The sequence below is a fragment of the Ursus americanus genome, chromosome 12 (genome assembly GCF_024610735.1).
Source record: "Ursus americanus isolate L20-20 chromosome 12, mUrsAme1.1.p, whole genome shotgun sequence".
NCBI classification, from domain to species: Eukaryota; Metazoa; Chordata; class Mammalia; order Carnivora; family Ursidae; genus Ursus; species Ursus americanus.
The window spans coordinates 16,315,639-16,335,852 of record NC_142138.1 but is presented as its reverse complement, the minus strand read 5'-3'; the positions used below and the strand labels follow the sequence as shown (position 1 = coordinate 16,335,852).

Sequence of the window (20,214 nt, the reverse complement as noted above, 5' to 3'; positions counted from 1 at the left end):
CAGAGCTCCCTTTAACCAGACTGAAAGACGGGGTAGTAAACATGCAAATTCCTTGTACCACACCCTCCCATCTATGCCTTAGAATGTCCAGTAGTGGGTTCTAGACATCTCCTTTAACAAGCTCCCATGGTGATATTTTCTTTAGGTTCATAATGTACCTGCCTTTACCCCTCCCTTTTTTTTCTCTATTTCTTTGTGTCTCCTTTGTTGCTGTCTCTCTCTCCCTCTTTCCGTCTCTTTTTCCTTCTCCTTCCCTCTCTTTCTCCCTGAGTTATTTAAGAGACAGAAAAATTCAAAAAGCTAAAAAAAAAGGACTCATTTTCTCGTATCACCCAGATTTAACTTAATTCTTGTATACCATTTGCATATTTAAGAACAATGAAATAGATGGGGTGCCTGGGTGGTGCAGTCCTTAAGCGTCTGCCTTTGGCTCAGGGCGTGATCCCAGCGCTCTGGGAGCCCTGGGATTGAGCCCCGCATCAGGCTCCTCCGCTGAGAGCCTGCTTCTTCCTCTCCCACTCCCCCTGCTTGTGTTCCCTCTCTCCCTGTGTCTCTCTGTCAAATAAATAAATAAAATCTTTAAAAAACAACAACAACAACAATGAAATAGAGAATTCTATAGCGGGAGTCCCCCTTTATCACATCAGAGTCTGAAAATCACTGCCTCAGACAGAAACTCATCTTGTACAACTGTGGGCAGGAGCGCGTTTTCTCTAACATTGTGAGCAAGAATGACCAGCCACTGCTCCGGCAGTAAGCGACGGACCGCTTCCTACTGCTGCCAGATGTTAGGAAGAATGGCTGGGAAAGGCAGAATAAAAGCCACTGGCAAACACATCATAACTTGCCTGAAGGTCCCCTAATAATCCTGACGGGAACAGAACTAGAAGACTACACCAGAGTTTCTCAAAACTTCACATCAAAATGTCACATGGAGATTTTTCTCTTTCTTTTTTTAAAGTACATATTATTGGGCCTGCCTCCTGATTTCCTGAATCAGAATTTCGCTTGTCCCAATATTTAAAACCGTAATTTGCATACAACCAACATAGCTTGTATTTAAAAGGCTTCAAGCTTCACCACAGAATCTCCCACTTTTGCATTCTTTATTCCGATTAAACCATGTTTGCTAGCTGAACTGCGTCAAGTAGTTTCTCCAAGAGTGGCTCCTGAGTGCACTGCGCCCTCTGGGCCCAGGGCCGCTTCCCTGCCTGGGCACTCTGCAGACACCGCCCTTCCATAGTCTAGCATTCAAGTCCTAGGGGAGCCTGATTTTGTCTTCCTGGGTGATTTGCCTTTTCTACCTGAGTGACTAAGTACTTGTTGTTCCTTTGTTCTTGAAGCTCAGGAGCTTACCTAGGATAAAGCCTGGTGACTAACACACCCGCTGACTTGTTCTATAGATCTACGATTCCCCTATAAATCTCACTTCGCTGTGCCGCCACCTAGCCTATGTTACTGATGTGTCCCTGCCATTGCTATACAACATGAAGCAAGCTTATTCTCTAGGCCTGGCCAAAGTCTTCTTCATGCTCTTTAACCTGCAATGTTTGCACAGATGCCATGCTTTCATTCTTTTCGACTAACTCATGCTTCACTGGCAGTTATGGTACCTTATATTTTCTGGTGCAGTTGAAGACTTCTTGGACCCCCTCCTCCACTGTACCAAAGACCCAGCATGTCTTCCCTTCTAAGTTATTGTTGGGACTGTTTTCCCTCCACACCATTCCACAGCCTTGTGAATAGTTAGGGAAGGAGGGGGGTGAGCTGAGACAATGAGCAGTGTTTTTATAACACCTGGGCTACGCTCTCATGTCTGAGGTTTAAATACCTTTCACCAGGGTGGTGAGAAGTATATCCCACTTCCAGGGAGGAATTCCTTGGGGCATCACACCATTCCCTCCATGTAGTGTGTAGCTCTACAGCCTTGGTTTCTGTCAGAAGGAGTCGGGTTGGGCTGGGGCGCCTGGGTGGCTCAGTCTGTTGTGTCTGCCTTTGGCTCAGGTCATGATCCTGGGGTCCTGGGATCAAGGCCCACATCGGGCTCCCTGCTGAGGGGGAAGCCTGTTTCTCACCCTCTCTTGCCTGCCACTACCCCTGCTTGTGCTCGTGCATGCTCTCTATCAAATAAATAAATAAAATCTTAAAAAAAAAAAAAAAAAAGGAGTCAGGCCCCTTAGGGTCTTAGTCTCCCCTCCCCAGTCCAGTGAAAGAAAACAGAAAGAATTAAGAGTTACTTCCCTCCTGATCGGATAGACTGCAGTGAGAAATATCAAGATTTCTGTGGATCACCCCCATCCCCCTAGCATGGGCTGGGGATAAGGGTCATGAGATCCAGTCCCACGTTGCTCGGGGGAGGAGTCTGTTTGAGATTCTCTCCTCCTCCCTCTGCCCCTCCCCCTACTCATGCTCTCTTTCTCTCAAATAAATAAATAAAATCATAAACATTAGCTTCCTTCAAACACAGGACTGATTTTTTAAAGATGCAGTTAAAAGACCAGGATTCCAGTGCTGCCACTGCCTTAAGTAGCTGAGTCACCTTGAGCCGAGTCACTCTCCTTTCCTTATCTGTAAGCCCTTAAGGGTAAGAAACATTACCCATCCCTATCATTATAGGATAGGATATATAATGCATCAGCAAGGATAATGCTACCACAACCCTTGTTCCTTGTCTTCATACTTTTCAGAGAGTAAATTATTTATGTAACTCATTATTTGAACAAAAACATGCAATTTACATATAGCATATTAGGATGGTACATTTATCCTTTTGCATACTTTTTCAAGACTTACTGCATAACCTTTGTATTTGCATTTTCATATAACAATAACAATACTTGCAAACACACATAGCACTTATGTGTGTCAGGTCCTGTTCTAAGTGCTTAATGTATATTAACTCAGTTAATCGTCATAATCACTCTGGAGATGTACAGTATTATCACATCAAAAGAGAAAATTGAACTATAAAGAAATTAAGCAATTTGCCTGAGAGGACACAACGAGCTCGTAACATGGCTTGGGTCTGAATATAGGCAGACTGGTTTGACAATCTACCCCACTAACCATTAACTACTGTCTCTCACACCAAGTTTATCTTGCTAACATGTACGCACATAAGAACTCAAGAATTATATATCCATGTGTTCAGATACACGTACGTGTTAGCAAAACAAACTTGGTACTCGCATTTATGAGGGGGGTCGAGCACTTCTAAATACTTCCATAAATGACCTCACTTAAATGTTCACATTCTATGCAAGAGAGATTTTAATTTCTTCTTTTTACAAAAGAAACTAAAGGCTCATCTAAATACTTGAAATTCTACAATTAAAATGATTTTCTCAAAGAAAGAGTTAAGTTAGCAATTTTTAACTCTAAGAGAAAAATAATTATGAAATTCATGCTTGAATATTCAAGCCTATAACAAATACTTTAAATCTGCCCTCCATGAAATGAAACCCAACCTCCAAAACACTTTACCAATGAATTATTTACAATAAAACCTTTGTAATAAAGAGGACATTTTTCTCGGATTGGTTCTTTTCCACACCTGCATATCTAGTTCTTGGCATCTTTGCCTCAGTTCTTCTTTTTCTGCTAGTGCTTCTTGAAGTTCTTCCAAGGCCCTTTTAAGCTGAAACACAAAATGTCCTGATTCTTAGTAAGAAGTGTTTTGATACAAACTGAAAAATATATGTACATACATATATATACTGATATTAAAAATGGTTATTAAAATTTATTAACAAGCTTACTCTCTTTGTGTCTCCGTTTGAAATTTTTCTAGGCTTACTGAGCCAATTATACAATATAGGAAAAGCACTTAGCAGTGTTTCTGGCACATAGTGGACACTCAATAAGTAACTGACTACTCAGAGTAAGTGGGAAGATTTTAAGGTGACTTTATGCAAATGGATAGTTGTGTGAAATAGTTGTTGGGTAATGGGAGAAGGTGTTGATTAGTACAGGACAATGTTGAAGGGTCTAACTGTGGATGGAAATCATGCATTTACAATGACCCCAAATCAAATAAATGGCTGTGCTTTTCCCTAACAGTGCTCAACTGCATGGATGCGGCAGTAAAGGAGACAGTCCTTGTAGTTTTGATCTGCATTTCCCTGACGATCAGTGATGTTGAGCATCTTCTCCTCTGTGGGCTGGCCATCTGTAGGTCTTCTTTGGAAAAATGTCGATTCATGTCTTCTGCCAAATTCTTAATTGCGTTATCTGTTTTTTGAATTTTGTAACTTAACTGTAGAGAACAAACTGGTGGTTACCAGAAGGGAAATGGGTGGGGAGATGGGTGAAGTAGGTGATGGGGATTATGGAGAGCACTTGTCATGATGAGCGCTGAGTGATGTATGGAAGTGTTGAATCACTATATTGTACACCTGAAACTAATATTACAGTTTGTTAACTAACTGGAATTTAAATAAAAACTGTAAAAAAATTTATCTATTAGCAAATAAGTCTCAATGTTTTTCTGTGAATAATATTCACACAGCCTCATTAATGTTTAATGCTATGGTCATACAGAAATAAAATTTTATGTGAATCTTTATGAAAAGATTTTTTGGTTCAATGTGCATTTTTTAAAAATGGAAATATCATTAACATACAGTACCATATTAGTTGTAAGTGTATAATATAATGATTCAATAACAACAACAAAATGATGGTTAGATGCCATGAGGTAGGTGGCAATGCCTGAAGTGTGTTGTGTGCTATCAGGCCCAAGGGCCTCTTTCATCTTTGTCAAAGGAAGTGCTAACCTTCTCCCCTTTCATACAACACTCTTTATGAAATATTTAAACAACAGAGTATTAGAGGATGTTGTTTAATTTCATTACAAAAAACTTAGAAAAAACACAGTATGTTTAAATTCAAATAAAAGTTTCATAGAAAAAGTTTTAATCTGAAATATTTCACGAGATGACTGGTGACACTCATAAAAAACAAATGTTCAAAAATGTAACAGAATAAGTACTAGATGCATTTGCCTGTCCTTGTATCCTTTCTGCTACAGCCCAGGTTGGGTTACATGTCAGAGGGGTGTGCCTCTTTCCTCTTGTGAAACAGTCATGTAGTAGAACTAGGGAAAAGAGTCCTGAGCACAGGGTTTTGGAGATGTTTCTTCAACATGACAAAAATTATATTAACTTATTAGATAAGTTAGAAATTAGCAGAATTTTTATATTGTCTACTATTAACTGTGTAACCATCTAGAATGAGCCACATATGTATTATAAGTTTCAGAAGAAAAGTTCAATGTCACTCAGCTCTTTGAACATGAGCATAAAAAATTCTGGAGACCAATACTAATTGCATTCATGAAGGAATGCATAATAATATTCAGCTGAGATATTACAGAATAAACAACCTAATTTCATGGAGAAAAACAGAATTGCATATGTTCTCCAATGAAAGCCTTATGATACTCATTGGTCAAGGAACCGTATGACTGTTTTTTTCAACACTTTCTCCCATTACTGAGATACTAACCTGTTGCTCTAATTCTCCAACAGCATCATTTGTAGGAGAGCTCAATATTTCTTTACTCATCAACTAGGAAATTAAAATAGTAAAGTTAAGTACAACAAAGAGATGTTATGAAGTAAAAATAGGTTTACTTGAAAGGACAGTAAAATGCTTTATATTTAGTTTTCCTTTGCCATAATCTGATGATTCTTAGAATATTATTCAAATAAAAATTTTATTAGAGGCTTAAGCTAAATAACACAATGTTCAACCATTACATTGGTGAGGACATCAGAAGTAAGGTGTACTTGAAATACACAGATATATTTAAAATACCTGTATAGTGAAAAATTACAATCCAAGTTCTAAAAGATGAAATACTAAATAAAACTAAGAAAATAAATAATAAATAATAAAAAAGATTCTTCCATAAAATGAATTAACACTTAAAATACAGCCTTTAAATGAGTGATATGGTAAAATTCCTAATCTGAGAAGTCATTTTAAAAGTAGGAGTTACAATTATATGAAAGAAAGGTTCCTATAAAAGATAACTTTTTTGCATCCGAAAGGCAGATTTATTGTTGTGATGCTTTAAATTCAAGCCAACAATGCAAACTCGGGGTGCGCAAAGAGGTCTCCCTCCAAATCATGCCCTGCCAAACTACGTTTGCCCTCACTAATCCCTCGGGTCTCCTTCACATTCCACATCATCTCAGCCTTTCAGGCTGATGTTAAGAATCAACATATACCACATGACTTCTGAATCCTTCTGGCTGACTTTACACAACTAGACTGGCTTAAACCCAGGCTACCTGGATCCCAAACCTATCACCACATTTGCTCACAGTACTACCATTCTGAAAATGAATATAAGATATATTTACACACACACTTTAAAATTTCAAGAAAGACTGTTCTAATTGGCAGGAAAAAAAAGAAGAAATAAAAATGAATTTTCTGGTCAGAGGTTGTTTATCCTGCTCAGGTGAAGTTATCTAAGGGAACCTGACAATATTAATTTATCTTTTAAAATACAGAAGTACTAAAATTGGGCTTGAAGTCTTAAGATATTTTGGGTAAAAAAAAAAGAAGGGAAGACGCACTAGCTTAAGGGAAGTAAACCCTGCTGCAAAGGGCAAGTTTATACAGATTGAAAAATATACATCCCTAAGACTGATGTGAAAATTTTTGTGTCATTTGGTTAAGGATTTTCATACATATGTGAACATAATAAAAACATACCTCTTGAATAGCAGTCATGACCACATGTTGAACAGATTCTTCCAGTGTCATTATATTTTGAATATGTTCTGAGATTTAAGAAAAAAAAAAAAAAAAAGATGGCTCTGATAAAAACCTACTCTTTAGCCATGGAACTTCAGCCATTCAATTAACAGCATGAAAGTTCATTTACCACACATACTTCTTTATGCAAGTATTTTTCTGTAAGAAATGTGTCCATAAAAGCAGAACTGAAAATATTCATATTTTTAAATGTTTTATTTTTCCTAAAGAAGAAAACCTCTAATTTTCTTATAAGAAAGAAAAAACGAAGAAATTATAATCTTAAAACAATTATGACAATTTCTTCCTTCTTGTTAGATATTCAGTATGACAGGATGATCCATTCATATTAAATGAATTCCTAAAATCTGCAGCCTAGAAAGTTACATTTTATCACCTACTTAGTTCATTTCAGGAAGGCTTTTAAAGAAGGGACTTGTACAGCCTCCTGTAAACATGTGCTCAACATTCGAGTCTCATCTCAAGGAGATATACCCTCCTCTACACACACAGGCAGTAAGTTCTGTCCCAGTAAGTAGTGAGGAGCCATAAGAAAAAGTGCTCCATATATTTGCATATTGCACTTTGCATTTCATATATTTTCATAACTCACTTGAACTACATGCTCTCTAGCTAAAACATTTGACCAAAAAATCCAAATTTCAAAAAAACCCACATTATTTTCAAATACTTTTATTGTTTTAATGATTATTCTGAAAAACTTCTGAAAATTCGCTCAACCTTTCTTTTATTTGTAAAGCCAAGAACTGGACAAAGGTTCTGATAGATTCTGGTATGCACCTGACCACTAAGTGGGGAGTGGGTGGGAAAGGGGAAGAATTAAGTAGAGAAAGCACGAGCAATGCTTTAACTGGATTTCCTTTAACTGGATTTCTGGATAATGGAGTGCTTCAAGTCTGCTGAAACCTTCAAAAAAATTATCTTTTCCCCACCAAGATAAACGGTACTATTAACCAAACAAGTTCATTCTTTCAAGATTGAGATTGTTGCTATATCTTGGAATCATTTTGAAATCAATTCTCACTGCAAAGTATAAAGGTGTGTAAGCTGTTTTACATTCCATACATGTTTTGCTTTTAAGTTTTAATTAATTTACTCCGTTTTTCTTTCATTTATTTGCTCGCTCCTGAAAATTGAGAGTCCACATACAAAAATAAATCCAATTAGGAAACACTGATGTTTTTTGGGGCGCCTGGGTGGCACAGCGGATGAGCGTCTGCCTTCGGCTCAGGGCGTGATCCTGGTGTTGTGGGATCGAGCCCCACATCAGGCTCCTCCGCTATGAGCCTGCTTCTTCCTCTCCCACTCCCCCTGCTTGTGTTCCCTCTCTCGCTGGCTGTCTCTATCTCTGTCAAATAAATAAATAAAATCTTTAAAAAAAAAAAAAAGGAAACACTGATGTTTTTAATAATGACAATTAAACTATTTTATACTTACTACTTGCTAAATTTTTATTTATGCATGCAGAAATTTAATTTCCTTTTAAAATTCTGAGGACAAAATTGCTAAGTAATGCTTGGAACTAAATAATGAAAATAATACTAAATTTCATGGAAGGTAACAAAATCATAACTTCGGGAAAATTACAGCTTAAAATGTCAATTATAACTTGGAATAAGAAGAACTGATTAATTCATAAGAAAATAGATGAAATGAGATAAAAGGATATTAAATAGTACAAAAAGAGTCAAAGCCAAAAGTTGGTTCTTTGAAAAAGGCTATTAAAACTGACAAACATGGAAGAGGGAAGATGTGAAGGTTGCTGGAGGGGAGGTAGCTGGGGGGAAGGGGTAACTGGGTGATCAGCATTAAGGAGGGCAATTGATGTCATGAGCACTGGGTGTTATATGCAACTGATGAATCACTAAATTCTACCTCTGAAACTAATTAAAAAAAAAAAAAGAGGAAGAATTTACTGCCCCTGCCAAAATAGGCATAATGAGAAAGAGGGAATTTTAAAAGCAGCAAGAAAAAATAAAAACATTATATACAAGGCAACCCCACAAGGCTATCAGCTGATCTTCCAGCAGAAACTCTGTAGGCCAGAAGAGAATGGCATGATATATTCAAAGTGCTGAAAAGAAAAAACCCTACAACTAAGAATACTCTACCCAGCAAGGTTATTATTGAGAATTGAAGGAGAGGTAAACAGTCTCCCAGACAAACAAAAGTTAAGCAAGTTCATCATCATTAAACCAGACTTACAATAAATGTTAAAGAGGATTTTTTAAGTGGGAAACTAAAGGACATAACCAGAAGTCAGAAAGTTATGAAGGGAAAAAAATTTCACAGGTAAAAGCAAACATATTATAAGGGCAGTAGATTAATCACTTATAAAGCTAATAGGGAGGTTAAAATACAAAAGTTGTAAAATCATTTATATCTATAAAAATTAGTCAGAGGATACAAAAAATAAAAAGATGTAAAATATGACATCATGTACATAAAATGTGGAGAAGGGAGTCTAAATTTAGTGCTTTCAGAACTTAAGCAACCATCAACTTAATACAAATCACTATACAGGATGTTATATACCAACTCAGGAGCAACCAAAGATCAAAAACCCGTAAATGATACACACACACACACACACACACACATGCACACACACACACAAGTCCCACCATAACCCTAAGGAAAACCATCAAACACAAAGGAAGAGAGCAAAAGGAGAAGAAAGGAACACAGAACCACAAAAACCACCAGGAAACAATTAACGAAATGGTAATAAGTACATACTTATGAATAATTACTTTAGATTAAATGGACTAAATGCGCCAATCAAGACATACAGTGAGGTAATGAATAAAAAAAAGAAGACCCACCTATATGCTACACCTGTATGAACCTACAAGAGACTCACTTGAGACCTACAGACACAAATAGAGTAAAAGTGAAGGGATGGGAAAAAAATATTTCATGAAAATAGAAGAAGAAGAAAAAAAAAGCCAGGATAGCAATATTTGTATCAGACAAAACAGACATTAAAACAAAGACTGCAGCACGAGACAAAGAAGGGCATTACATAATAATAAAGGGGTCATTTCAACAAGAGGATGTAACAACTGTAAATATGCACTCAACATAGGAGCTACCTAAATACATAAAGAAAATATTAACAGCCATAAAGGAAGAAATTGACAGTAATACAGTAACAGTAGAGGATCTGACCTAACAACCCACTTACATCATTGGACAGAACATCCAGACAGAAAATCAACAAGGAATAGTGGCTTTGAATGACACATTTGATCAGATGAACCTAACAGATATATAAAGAACATTCCAATCAAAAGAGCAGCACACACATTCTTATCAAGTGCACATGGAACATTCTACAGTATAGACCACGTTAGGACACAAAACAAGCCTCAATAAATTTAAGATGATGGAAATCATATCAAGCCTCTTTTCCAACTACAATAGTATGAAACTAGAAATCAAATACAACAACAACAACAGCAACAAAACTGGAAAAGAACACACATACAAGGAGGCTAAACAACATGCTACTAAACAATCAATGGGCTAACAAAGAAATTAGAGGAAAAAAAATACATGGAGACAAATGGAAATGAAAATGCAACAGTCCAAAATCTTTGGGATGCAGCAAAAGCAGTTCTAAGAGGGAAGTTTATAGTGAACCAGGCCTATCTAAAGAAACATGAAAAGTCTCAAGCAACCTAACCATAAAAGAAACTAGGAAAGAAAGAATAAAACAAAGGCCAAAATTAGTTAAGAAAAGAAATAATAGAGTGAAAATAAATGAGACTAAAAAACTATAGAAAAGATCAATGAAACCAACAGCCGATTATTTAAAAACATAAAATTGATAAACCTTTAACCAGTTTCATCAAGAAAAACAGTCAACTCAAATAAATAAAATCAGAAATGAAGGAGGAGAATAGTAACTGAAACCACAGAAATACAAAGAATTACAAGAGAATATTTTGAAAAAAATATATGTCAACAAATTGGACAACCTGAAAGAAATGGGTAAATTCCTAGAAACATAAAATTTTTCAAAATGGAATCAGGAAGAAATAGAGAATTTAAACAGACCTATTACAAGTAATGAAACTCAATCAGTAATAAACAATAAACAAACATCAATAAACAAACATCCAGGACCAGCTGACTTCACAGGTAAATTCTACCAAACATTTAAAGAATACTTAATACCTATTCTTATCAAACTAATACAAAAAAATAGAAGAAGGAAAACTTCCAAATTCATTCAAAGAGGCCAGCATGAACTTGATATCAAAACCAGACAGAGACACCACAAAAAAAGAAAATGACAGGTCGATATCTCTGATGATCATAGATGCAAAATCCTCAACAAAATATTAGCAAACCGCATTCAATAACACAGTAAAAGGATCATTCACCATGATCAAGAGAGATTTATTCCAGGGATGCAAAGGTGGTTCAATATTCACAAATCAATCAATGTGATACATCATATCAACAAGAGGAAGGACTAAAACCATGTGATCATCTCAATAGATGCAGAAAAGCATTTGACAAAGTACAATATTCATTCATAATAAAAACCCACAACAAAGTAGATTTAGAGAGAATATATCTCAACATAATAAAGGACATATCTAAAATCCCACAGGTAGCATCATGCTTAGTGGTAAAAAACTGAAAGCTTTTCCTCAAATTCAATATCAAGATAAGGATTTCCATTCTCACTACTTTTATTTGACACAGTACGGGAAGTCCTCACTCCAACAAGCAGGGAAGAAAGGAAATAAAAGGCACCCGAAGTGGTAAGGAAGAAGTTAAACTGTTACTATTTACCGATAACATGCTACTATATATAGAAAACACTAAAGAGTCCACCAAAAAACTATCAGAACTAATAAATGAGTTCAGTAATGTTGCAGTATACAAAATTAATTTACGGAAATCTGTTGTTTCTATATACTAATAATGAAGTAGCAGGAACAGATATTAAGAAAACAATCCCATTTACAACTGCACCAAAATAAAAGACCTAGGAATAAATTTAACCAAGGAAGTGAAAGACCTATATTCCAAAATCTTTAAGAAACTGATGAAAGAAATTGAAGATGTCACAAATAGAAAGATACACCATGTTCACAGACTGAAAGAATTAATACTGTTAAAATGTCCATAATACCCAAAGTCATCTACAGATTCATCGCAATCCCTATCAAAATACCAACAGCATTTTTCACAGAAGTAGAACAAATAATCCTGAAACTCTATGGAACCACAAGAAACCCTGAATATCCAAAACAGTCTTGAGAAAGAACAAGGCAGGAGGTATCAGAATCCCAGATTTCAAGATATACTACAAAGATGTAGTAATCAGAATAGTCTGGTACTGCGTAACAACAGACACATAGATCAATGAATAGGATACAGAGCCTAGAAATAAACCCACACCTATATGGTCAATTAATCTTTGACAAAGGAGGCAAAAATATACGATGGAGTAAAGACAGTCTCTTCAATAAATGGTGCTGGGAACAAATGGACAGCTGCATGCAAAACAATGAAACTGGACCCCTTTCTTACATTATCCACAAAAATAAACTCAGAATGAAGACCTATCGGTGAGACCTAAAACCATAAAATTCCTAACAGAAAACATAGGGAGTAGTCTCTTAGACATCAGCCTTAGCAAGATATTTATGGATATGTCTCTCAGGCAAGGGAAACATAGGCAAAAATAAACTACTGGGACTATACAAAAATAAAAAGCATTTGCAAAGCAAAGGAAACCATCAACAAAACAAAAAGGCAACCTACTAAACAGAAGATATTTGCAAGGATATATACAATAAGGGGTTAATATACAAAATATATAAAGAACTACTAAAACTCAACACAAAAAAATACAAACAATCTCATTAAAGAACGAACAGAGGGCCTGAACATTTTTCCAGAAAATACAAAGGCCATCAGATACATGAAAAGATGGTCAACAACACTAGTCATCATGGAAATATAAATCAAAACCACAATGAGATATCACCTCACACCAGTCAGAATGGCAAAAAATAAAAAACACAAGAAACAACAAGTGTTGGCAAGGATGTGGAGAAAAAGAAACGCCCGTGTGCTGTTGATAGGAATGTAAATCGGTGCAGCCACTGTGGAAGACAGTATGGAGGCTTCTCAAAAACACAGACAGAGAAATACCATATGACCCAGTAATTCCACTACTGGGTATTTACCCAAAGAAAAGCAAAACACTAAATCAAAAAGATAAATGCACCCCTACGTTTATTGCAGCATTATTTACAATAGCCAAGATATGCAACAACCCAAATGTCTGTCAACAGATGAATGGAAAAGATGTAGGGTATGTGTGTATACATATACATATATACACACACATGTGTGTGTGTATATATGTATATGTATACCTACATACATACAATGGAATATTACTAAGCCATAAAAAAGAATGAAATCTGTCAATTTCAACTACATGGATGGGCTTAAAAGGTATAATGATAACTAAGATAATTCAGATAAAGACAAATACCATATGATTTAACTTACATATAAAATCTAAAACAAAACAGAATAGAACAAAACAAACAAACGGACTCTTAAATAAGGAGAACAAGCTGGTGGTTGTCAGAGAAGGGGGGAGTGGGAGGATGGGTTAAACAGATAAAAGGGATTAAGAGATACAAACTCCCACTCATAAAATAGAAGAGTCACAGTGATGAAAAGTACGGCATAGGAAATATAGTAAATAATATTGTAATAACACTGTATGGTGATAGATGGTGACTACACTTTTCTTGGTGAGCTTTGAGTAATGCACACAATTGTCAAAGCAGTATGTTGTACATCTGAAACTAATATAAAATTGAATATCAATTATACTTCAATAAAAAAACCTGACAAATGTGCTAAAATTAAGCAAAAAGATGTTATAAATAACCAGTAACTGAAATAGAAACAAAGCATTAATCAAATAAAAAATAAGTATAACAGATTCTAGATTTATAAATTAACTACTATTTGTTAATTTTTAATTAAACATTCATGTTTATGGAGGTTTTCCAGGAGCAAATTCTTATTTTGTGAAAAAACCCAATATATAGGTCTTTGACATTATCTCTAAGTGAGAAACAAAAGCCTATGGAGAAACACTCACTTGCCCTAGAAAAAAATAGCTAGTTGATGATAGAGATGGACTAATACCAAAGTTTTCTGATACCCAATCCTTGTTCATTTTTATTAATAAGCAATTAACTTCATATATTTTATTTTTCTCCTTCCTGAATTTGTTCTTATTGAATTTAACCTGTCTCATAGTCTTACTTCATTAGTTAGATAATATTGAATTTGTCTTCTAAGGTCCTGGCTTAAAGTATTGTACAAATTTAAGCACCCAACATATTCTTATAAGGGTGATGTACTAAGACCAAGTTTGGACGAATCATACAAAAACCTCAGCATAAAAAATCTCAGCACCCAGTAATCTCAGACCCAAGTAAATCTTGGTCTGTTCAGTTCATCACTTCATTCACTACATGTGACCAAAAACTATCTTTTGTACTCATTAGGATATGGATCACTGTTTTTGTATATACCAATATAATATACCAATTCCATTTATGTCATCAGACTGCTTAACTGGAGGATACACTAGACAGGCATTCTTCTGAAAAGAGCAGGATATCACCTGAAGAAGTCTGGATTATAATTTAGTATCTGCATATTTATTTATAAAAATCTGAATCAACCTAAGCTTCTATCTTACATGTGAAACAGAAAACGTATCAGATGAATAAGTACAATTTTTACTGAATATCCACTAAGCCCAAAGCACTGAATATAACAAATTAAATTAATTAAACTAAAATACATTTAATTTAGACACTGAATATAAATCTCAGAATCTGGGTACAAACAGGATACTCAAGATTTGTAGCTTTCTAATGGCAGACCTGGGCTAAACAAGACCTCCTGGGTTACATTTCCAGGTGCTTTGTGATGAGATGTAATAGTAAATTTTTATGCTACTTCCTATAACAATGTAAGTTGTTTCTAGAAAGTGAATATCCCCAAATTGACTTTGAATTGGTTGAAATTCACTTACCTTGCTTCTTTTCACAATTGACCGCACAACCTAAAATAAGCTGGAGCAATCTCCCAAGTTCCACAGAATCTGAACATTCAGTTATTTGGTTTAAATCAGGGATAAGTTCTTCAGAAATGTGCTGCCCCAAAAACTGCAGTATGGAGACAATAATAAATTAGATCACTCATTTATGTAGACTACGAAGAATTTATTACATTTAATTATTACAAGGAAAACAAATTATAGATAGGATTGTGAAATGACTCAGATAAATTAACAAATTGATAAACCCATAATGATCGACTAAAACCAGTTAGCAAAGTTCAAGCAGCATCCCAAAATTCTGAGTAACCAACCGACAGCAACTAAAATGGTTTTACATCAAATATCCTTTGATCCCACTGTCAGAGGGATTAAGAAACCCCTAGACTGATCTATTATGACAAAACTTAGGTCTTTCTAAAAATAAACAGATTTATGGTAAGCTGAAAGGTAAGCATATTCTGATGCATGACTGGTTAATAGAAAACCACACTATAAACCATCACACTCACGGATGAACAGCAAATCTAACAAATCTAATGGATTAATCTTTCCTGGCCTTATCTTTTTTTTTTTTTTTTTTAGCTTATTAAAAAGTTTTCTTGGCATTAAAAAAGCTCTAAAATGAGTTTGAGGCATTAGTAGGTTGAAAAATTTCAATCTTAAAATTACTGGATAAAATTACAAGTATAAATATGTGACAACTTTAAAAACTAGAAACCAAATCTTTTAACAGCAAAACCAAACCAAAAGTTTTCACACATAAGCAATAGGCTTTCTTATATCACATAATCCTATAGAGAACTTATTATGGTACTGAATAAGAAAGAAAAAAAACCAACCTACTTAAATAATGTACTATCTAAAGTGACTTTAATAATACTTTCAGTTTGCTTTTTTCCCAATTTACTTGCACAAAAGGATAATTTCACAGTATACCTCTGGGGCTGTCTGCATTGAGAGAAATGTCAAGATAATACTTTATATAGGAAATACTTTGATTTAATTATAAAGTCTACTTTATAGCATTGCATAAAATCAAATCATTTAGAGATGATGGTAACTCTCTTGGAGAAAATAACAAATTTCAAGAGTATCAATATAGAAGCAACATTATTTTACAAATCAATATATTACGTTAAGCCTGTTCATGTTAACAAAATTTGAGTGTTCTGAAAATGGCAAAAAAACCCCACAATATATTCCAATTATGAATTACATTTTAGTAAGATGTTATAAAAAATCCAGGTTATTTTTTGGTGTCAATATAAATATCATACAGCATGCTGTATTTAAACAAAGTCAGATGTTTTTCATACCTCATTGTAATAACTCATAATTCCTTGAAGCACCTTCTTTAAATTACTAGCCTAATGGGGAAAAAAGAATAACAATTCAATAAATTATCTCAAATTAGTAATGAAAGAAAATTTATCCCAAGGTGAAAGAAAACAAAAACTCTGGCCTCATAAAAACGACATCAGAAAACATGTATGAGAGTTCTATAAATACAAGTATAGGATCTTTTTTAAACATGAAGGCTTTAATCAGAGTTTGATTAAAGTGTTTTCATGCTTCCACAGGCTAACCAGAGTGGTTCTATTTAAAGTGAGCTGCAATGAAGAGAAGTACCAACTTTAAAGATTTAGCCCCAAGCATGTCCACCTCCAGTCACTAGTGAGTAACAGGGTTTCTACTTATTCTCTTGCCACAAACAACAGACAACAGGACGAAATGCAAGGAACAAGGTTTTCCAAGCTTTAGCCACTGGACAGTATGGAACTCCAATTCCTGAGAGAAGGAAAACAAAACAAAGATGAGCCCAACTCTAGTCCAAGATCTCTCTCTGGAGGCAATTTTCATTCCATGGAATAGAGTGGTAGAAACTGAACAAAGCCTGATGTTCTCACTGAGTTGAGAAGATAGACATCAGAAGTTCAGGAAGGTCAAGGTAGTTAGAATTTGCAGGGCAGACAAATAAAGAGGTAAGCGCTATGGAGAGAAAATGCTCCAGAAATCTGCACGGTGGTTTGTCACTTTCAGCTGAATACCAATTTGCATGCGCATGGGTGAAACTCACTGACATTAAACAAAAATAATTTCACTTAAAAAAAAATTGTTTTCCCCAGTCAAGAATAACTTTCAAGGAAAAAACAATCCAAGTAACTTTACGGTGAACAATTCCCAGAGTTTACACAGGGCCAGAAATTGTTGAAATTCCCACCAGCCAGAGTGAAGAGACCATGCTGCATTGACAAGCACTCATGAAAGACCCTGAAAAGGCGGCACCTTAGTAATGTGTCTAACCCAGCTCTAGAGGAAAAATAATTCTAGATCTGTTTCCTAACCCCCAAAGCTTCGGAAGGATCAAACCGATTCACAAGTATCTTAACTGCCTGCAAGAACAAAGTCCAACAACTCTTTAAAGGAAAACAACCCAGCACTCAACAATGAAATTCATACTGTCTAGCATCCAGTAAAAAACTACTACATAAGTGAAGCAGCAGGGAAATGTAGATCATAATAAGGAGAAAACTCAGTCAATAGAAATGGACCAAGAAATAAGAAATGAAAGAAGACGACAATAATGTTAAAATTGCTAGCTTCAAAATGTTAAAGGATTTAAATGAAAACAGGAATATAAGAACAGAAAAGGAAGATTTTCTTTTTTTTCCTTAAAGAACAAAATAAAGAGATGGTCTCTAGATAAAGGAAGACTCAACTGTTAGGTGTCTACATGAAAGACTTAATATAAAGACAGATTAAAAGAATAAAAAAAGATACACTAAAGCAAAAAATAACCGTAAAACTGGAGTGGTTACTTAATACCAGACAAATTAGACTTCAGAACAAGGATTGCCAGTGATAACAAAAGGCCTTTCATAATGATAAATAGATTCATTCATCAAGAAGACTTTAAAAAATTAATGTATATAAACTTAACAGAGATTCAAATTACATGATTTAAAAGTTAACAGAACTGAAAGGAGAAATCAACAAATCCACAATCATTGTTAGAGATTTAAGGACTCCTCTTCCATAACTGATAGAATAATCAGACAGAAAATCAATAAAGAGATAAAAGATACAATAGTACTATCAATACATTTGACATAATCCATCTGCAGAATACATGTTGTTTTTAAATGCACATGGAACATTCACCAAGACAGACCATATGTTAGGTTGTAAAATAAGTCTCAATAAATGTAAAAGAAATTCTCGATACAGAGTTATGTTCTCAAACAGAAATGGAATTAAATTAGAAATCAATAAATACAAGAAAGGTCCTTAAAGATCCTCAAATATTTACAATTTGAAATACCTACTTCTAATCTACCTGGGGGTCAAAAGAAACCACATGGGAAATTAATGAATACTTCGAACTGAATGAAAATAGGAACACAGTATGTCAAAATGTGTGGGATGTGTAAGGCAATGTTTAATATTAGGAAAATAAAAGACCTAAAACTTATGATTTATTTTCCCACTTTAAGACACAGGGAAAAGAATACAGTATGTAAGTAGAGGAAAGGAAAAAATACAGAGAGGAAATCTATAAAATAGAAAACAAAACGAAACCAATAAACTTGATAAATGTCAAGCCAAACTTATCAAGAAAAATAAAGACATAAATTGCCAACATCAGTAAAGAAAAAGGATACATCACTAAAGATCCAATCATCAACATATTATTAGCAAAATAACACAGTTAAGAACAACTGTATGCCAACAAATGGGACAACTTAAATGAAACACACAAATGCCTGAAAGACACAACAAAACTGACCTAAGAAGAAATGGAAAATCAGTCTGGTAGTTTCTTAGAAGGTAAAATATATACCTACACAGTGGGAAACAATCACATTCAGGAATTTACCCAAGAAAAATTAGATAAATGTCATTGCAATTGTACCCAAAGTAGGTAAACACAGAAACAATTCCAATATCCATCACAAGGTGAATGGGTAAGCAAATTGTGATGTAATGAAATACTATTCAGCAAAAAAAAAAAAAAAAAAAAAGAAAGAAAAGAAAGAACTCCTAATACAGGCAACACGGATGAGTCTCAAAAACGTCAGTGAATGAAAAATGCCAGACACAGAGAGTAACAAAGAGTATATAAAGTCTGATTCCATTTATATGGAACTCTAGAAATCTACAGTGACAGAAAGCAGATCCATGGGGCCAAGCGAGGAGTGGGGATTAACTGGGCACAGGCAGAGGTGCATGTTTTGGGGTAATGGAAATGTTCCACATCTAATTACAATGGAAGTTACATAAGAACATACAAACCGTACACAATAAAATACACCCTTAAATTAATTTTTTAAAAAAGATTTAATTGAGTTTAGTGTTAATTTTAAAATCACTGTTTGGGTTAAGTGCTTCTACTACGTATTCTGTATACCTTTATTCTCCAGTTGTCACCAACATCCTCTTTAATTCGGCTTAACCAAGATTCATTGAACCAAGCTACATCACTGAAACAAAAATACAAATGCAAAATATTAAAATCTTTTTGTTATACAGAAAGTATCAAATTCAAGCAATATTATATCAATATTTTATATCTTAAAGCCCATCCTTAATAGGGATAGTAAATATTATTTAAATGAACCCACTGAATTTTCAATGATTCCTAAGGATTTCTTTTGTAGTTTCTCATAATAAATTACTTAATTCATTAACATCTTCAATTTAATAAACATATACTAAATATCTCATATTAGATACTCTGGTAGCAGGAAGATGTAAAAGTCCCAATCCTAAAGGGGGAAAAAAAAGAAGAACACTAACATTTTAATGTGTCTACTCTGTATCGAGCACTGTGCTTCATGTTTTTCCATAGTGCAACATTTCAATATCATAGTAACTGGCAGAGGATTGGTTATGATTACCCTCAATCCTACTCTCCAGGGAACTGAGGATGAGAGAAGACAAGTGATTTGCCCAAAGTGATACTAGTACATGGCAAAGCCCAAAATTAATCTATTTGATTGTAATTGAGTAGAATGAGTGTAATGAGAAGTCTACAAGGACAAATTTAGTTTTAAACTTGTAAGGTTAAGTCACATTAATACAGAAGGCCAAGACAAAGAATTGCTACATCGAATTTTTAGGTCTTAAAGAATAACATTTGACTATAGTGAACTGTGTTAATAGATCATACATATTCTAAACAAATATTTGGATGCTTACTCTGAGTAAGGAACTAAGCAAGATTAACAGGAAAATGAATAATTTACTACCATGACTCCTAGGGAAATAGCTATTAAAGCGCGAAAGAAAAGAGCACA

The 20,214-nt window shown here is 34.7% G+C and overlaps 1 protein-coding gene and 1 non-coding gene across 2 annotated transcripts in view; both read right to left on the bottom strand.

Moving 5' to 3' along the window:
- HOOK1 (hook microtubule tethering protein 1) overlaps positions 1 to 20,214 on the bottom strand; it is a 62,737-nt gene that overhangs the window by 29,600 nt on the left and 12,923 nt on the right. The window contains exons 3-8 of the mRNA XM_045802217.2: positions 19,326 to 19,398; positions 16,234 to 16,284; positions 14,891 to 15,023; positions 6,727 to 6,794; positions 5,506 to 5,568; positions 3,554 to 3,637 (exon numbers count right to left, since the gene is read on the bottom strand). Of these exons, the coding sequence (XP_045658173.1) occupies positions 3,554 to 3,637; positions 5,506 to 5,568; positions 6,727 to 6,794; positions 14,891 to 15,023; positions 16,234 to 16,284; positions 19,326 to 19,398 (472 nt within the window). The remainder of the gene's footprint in view (positions 1 to 3,553; positions 3,638 to 5,505; positions 5,569 to 6,726; positions 6,795 to 14,890; positions 15,024 to 16,233; positions 16,285 to 19,325; positions 19,399 to 20,214) is intronic.
- Positions 4,671 to 4,797, bottom strand: LOC123795479 (U6atac minor spliceosomal RNA). The gene has a single exon (XR_006780525.2). It is a non-coding gene; the product is annotated as a U6atac minor spliceosomal RNA (small nuclear RNA).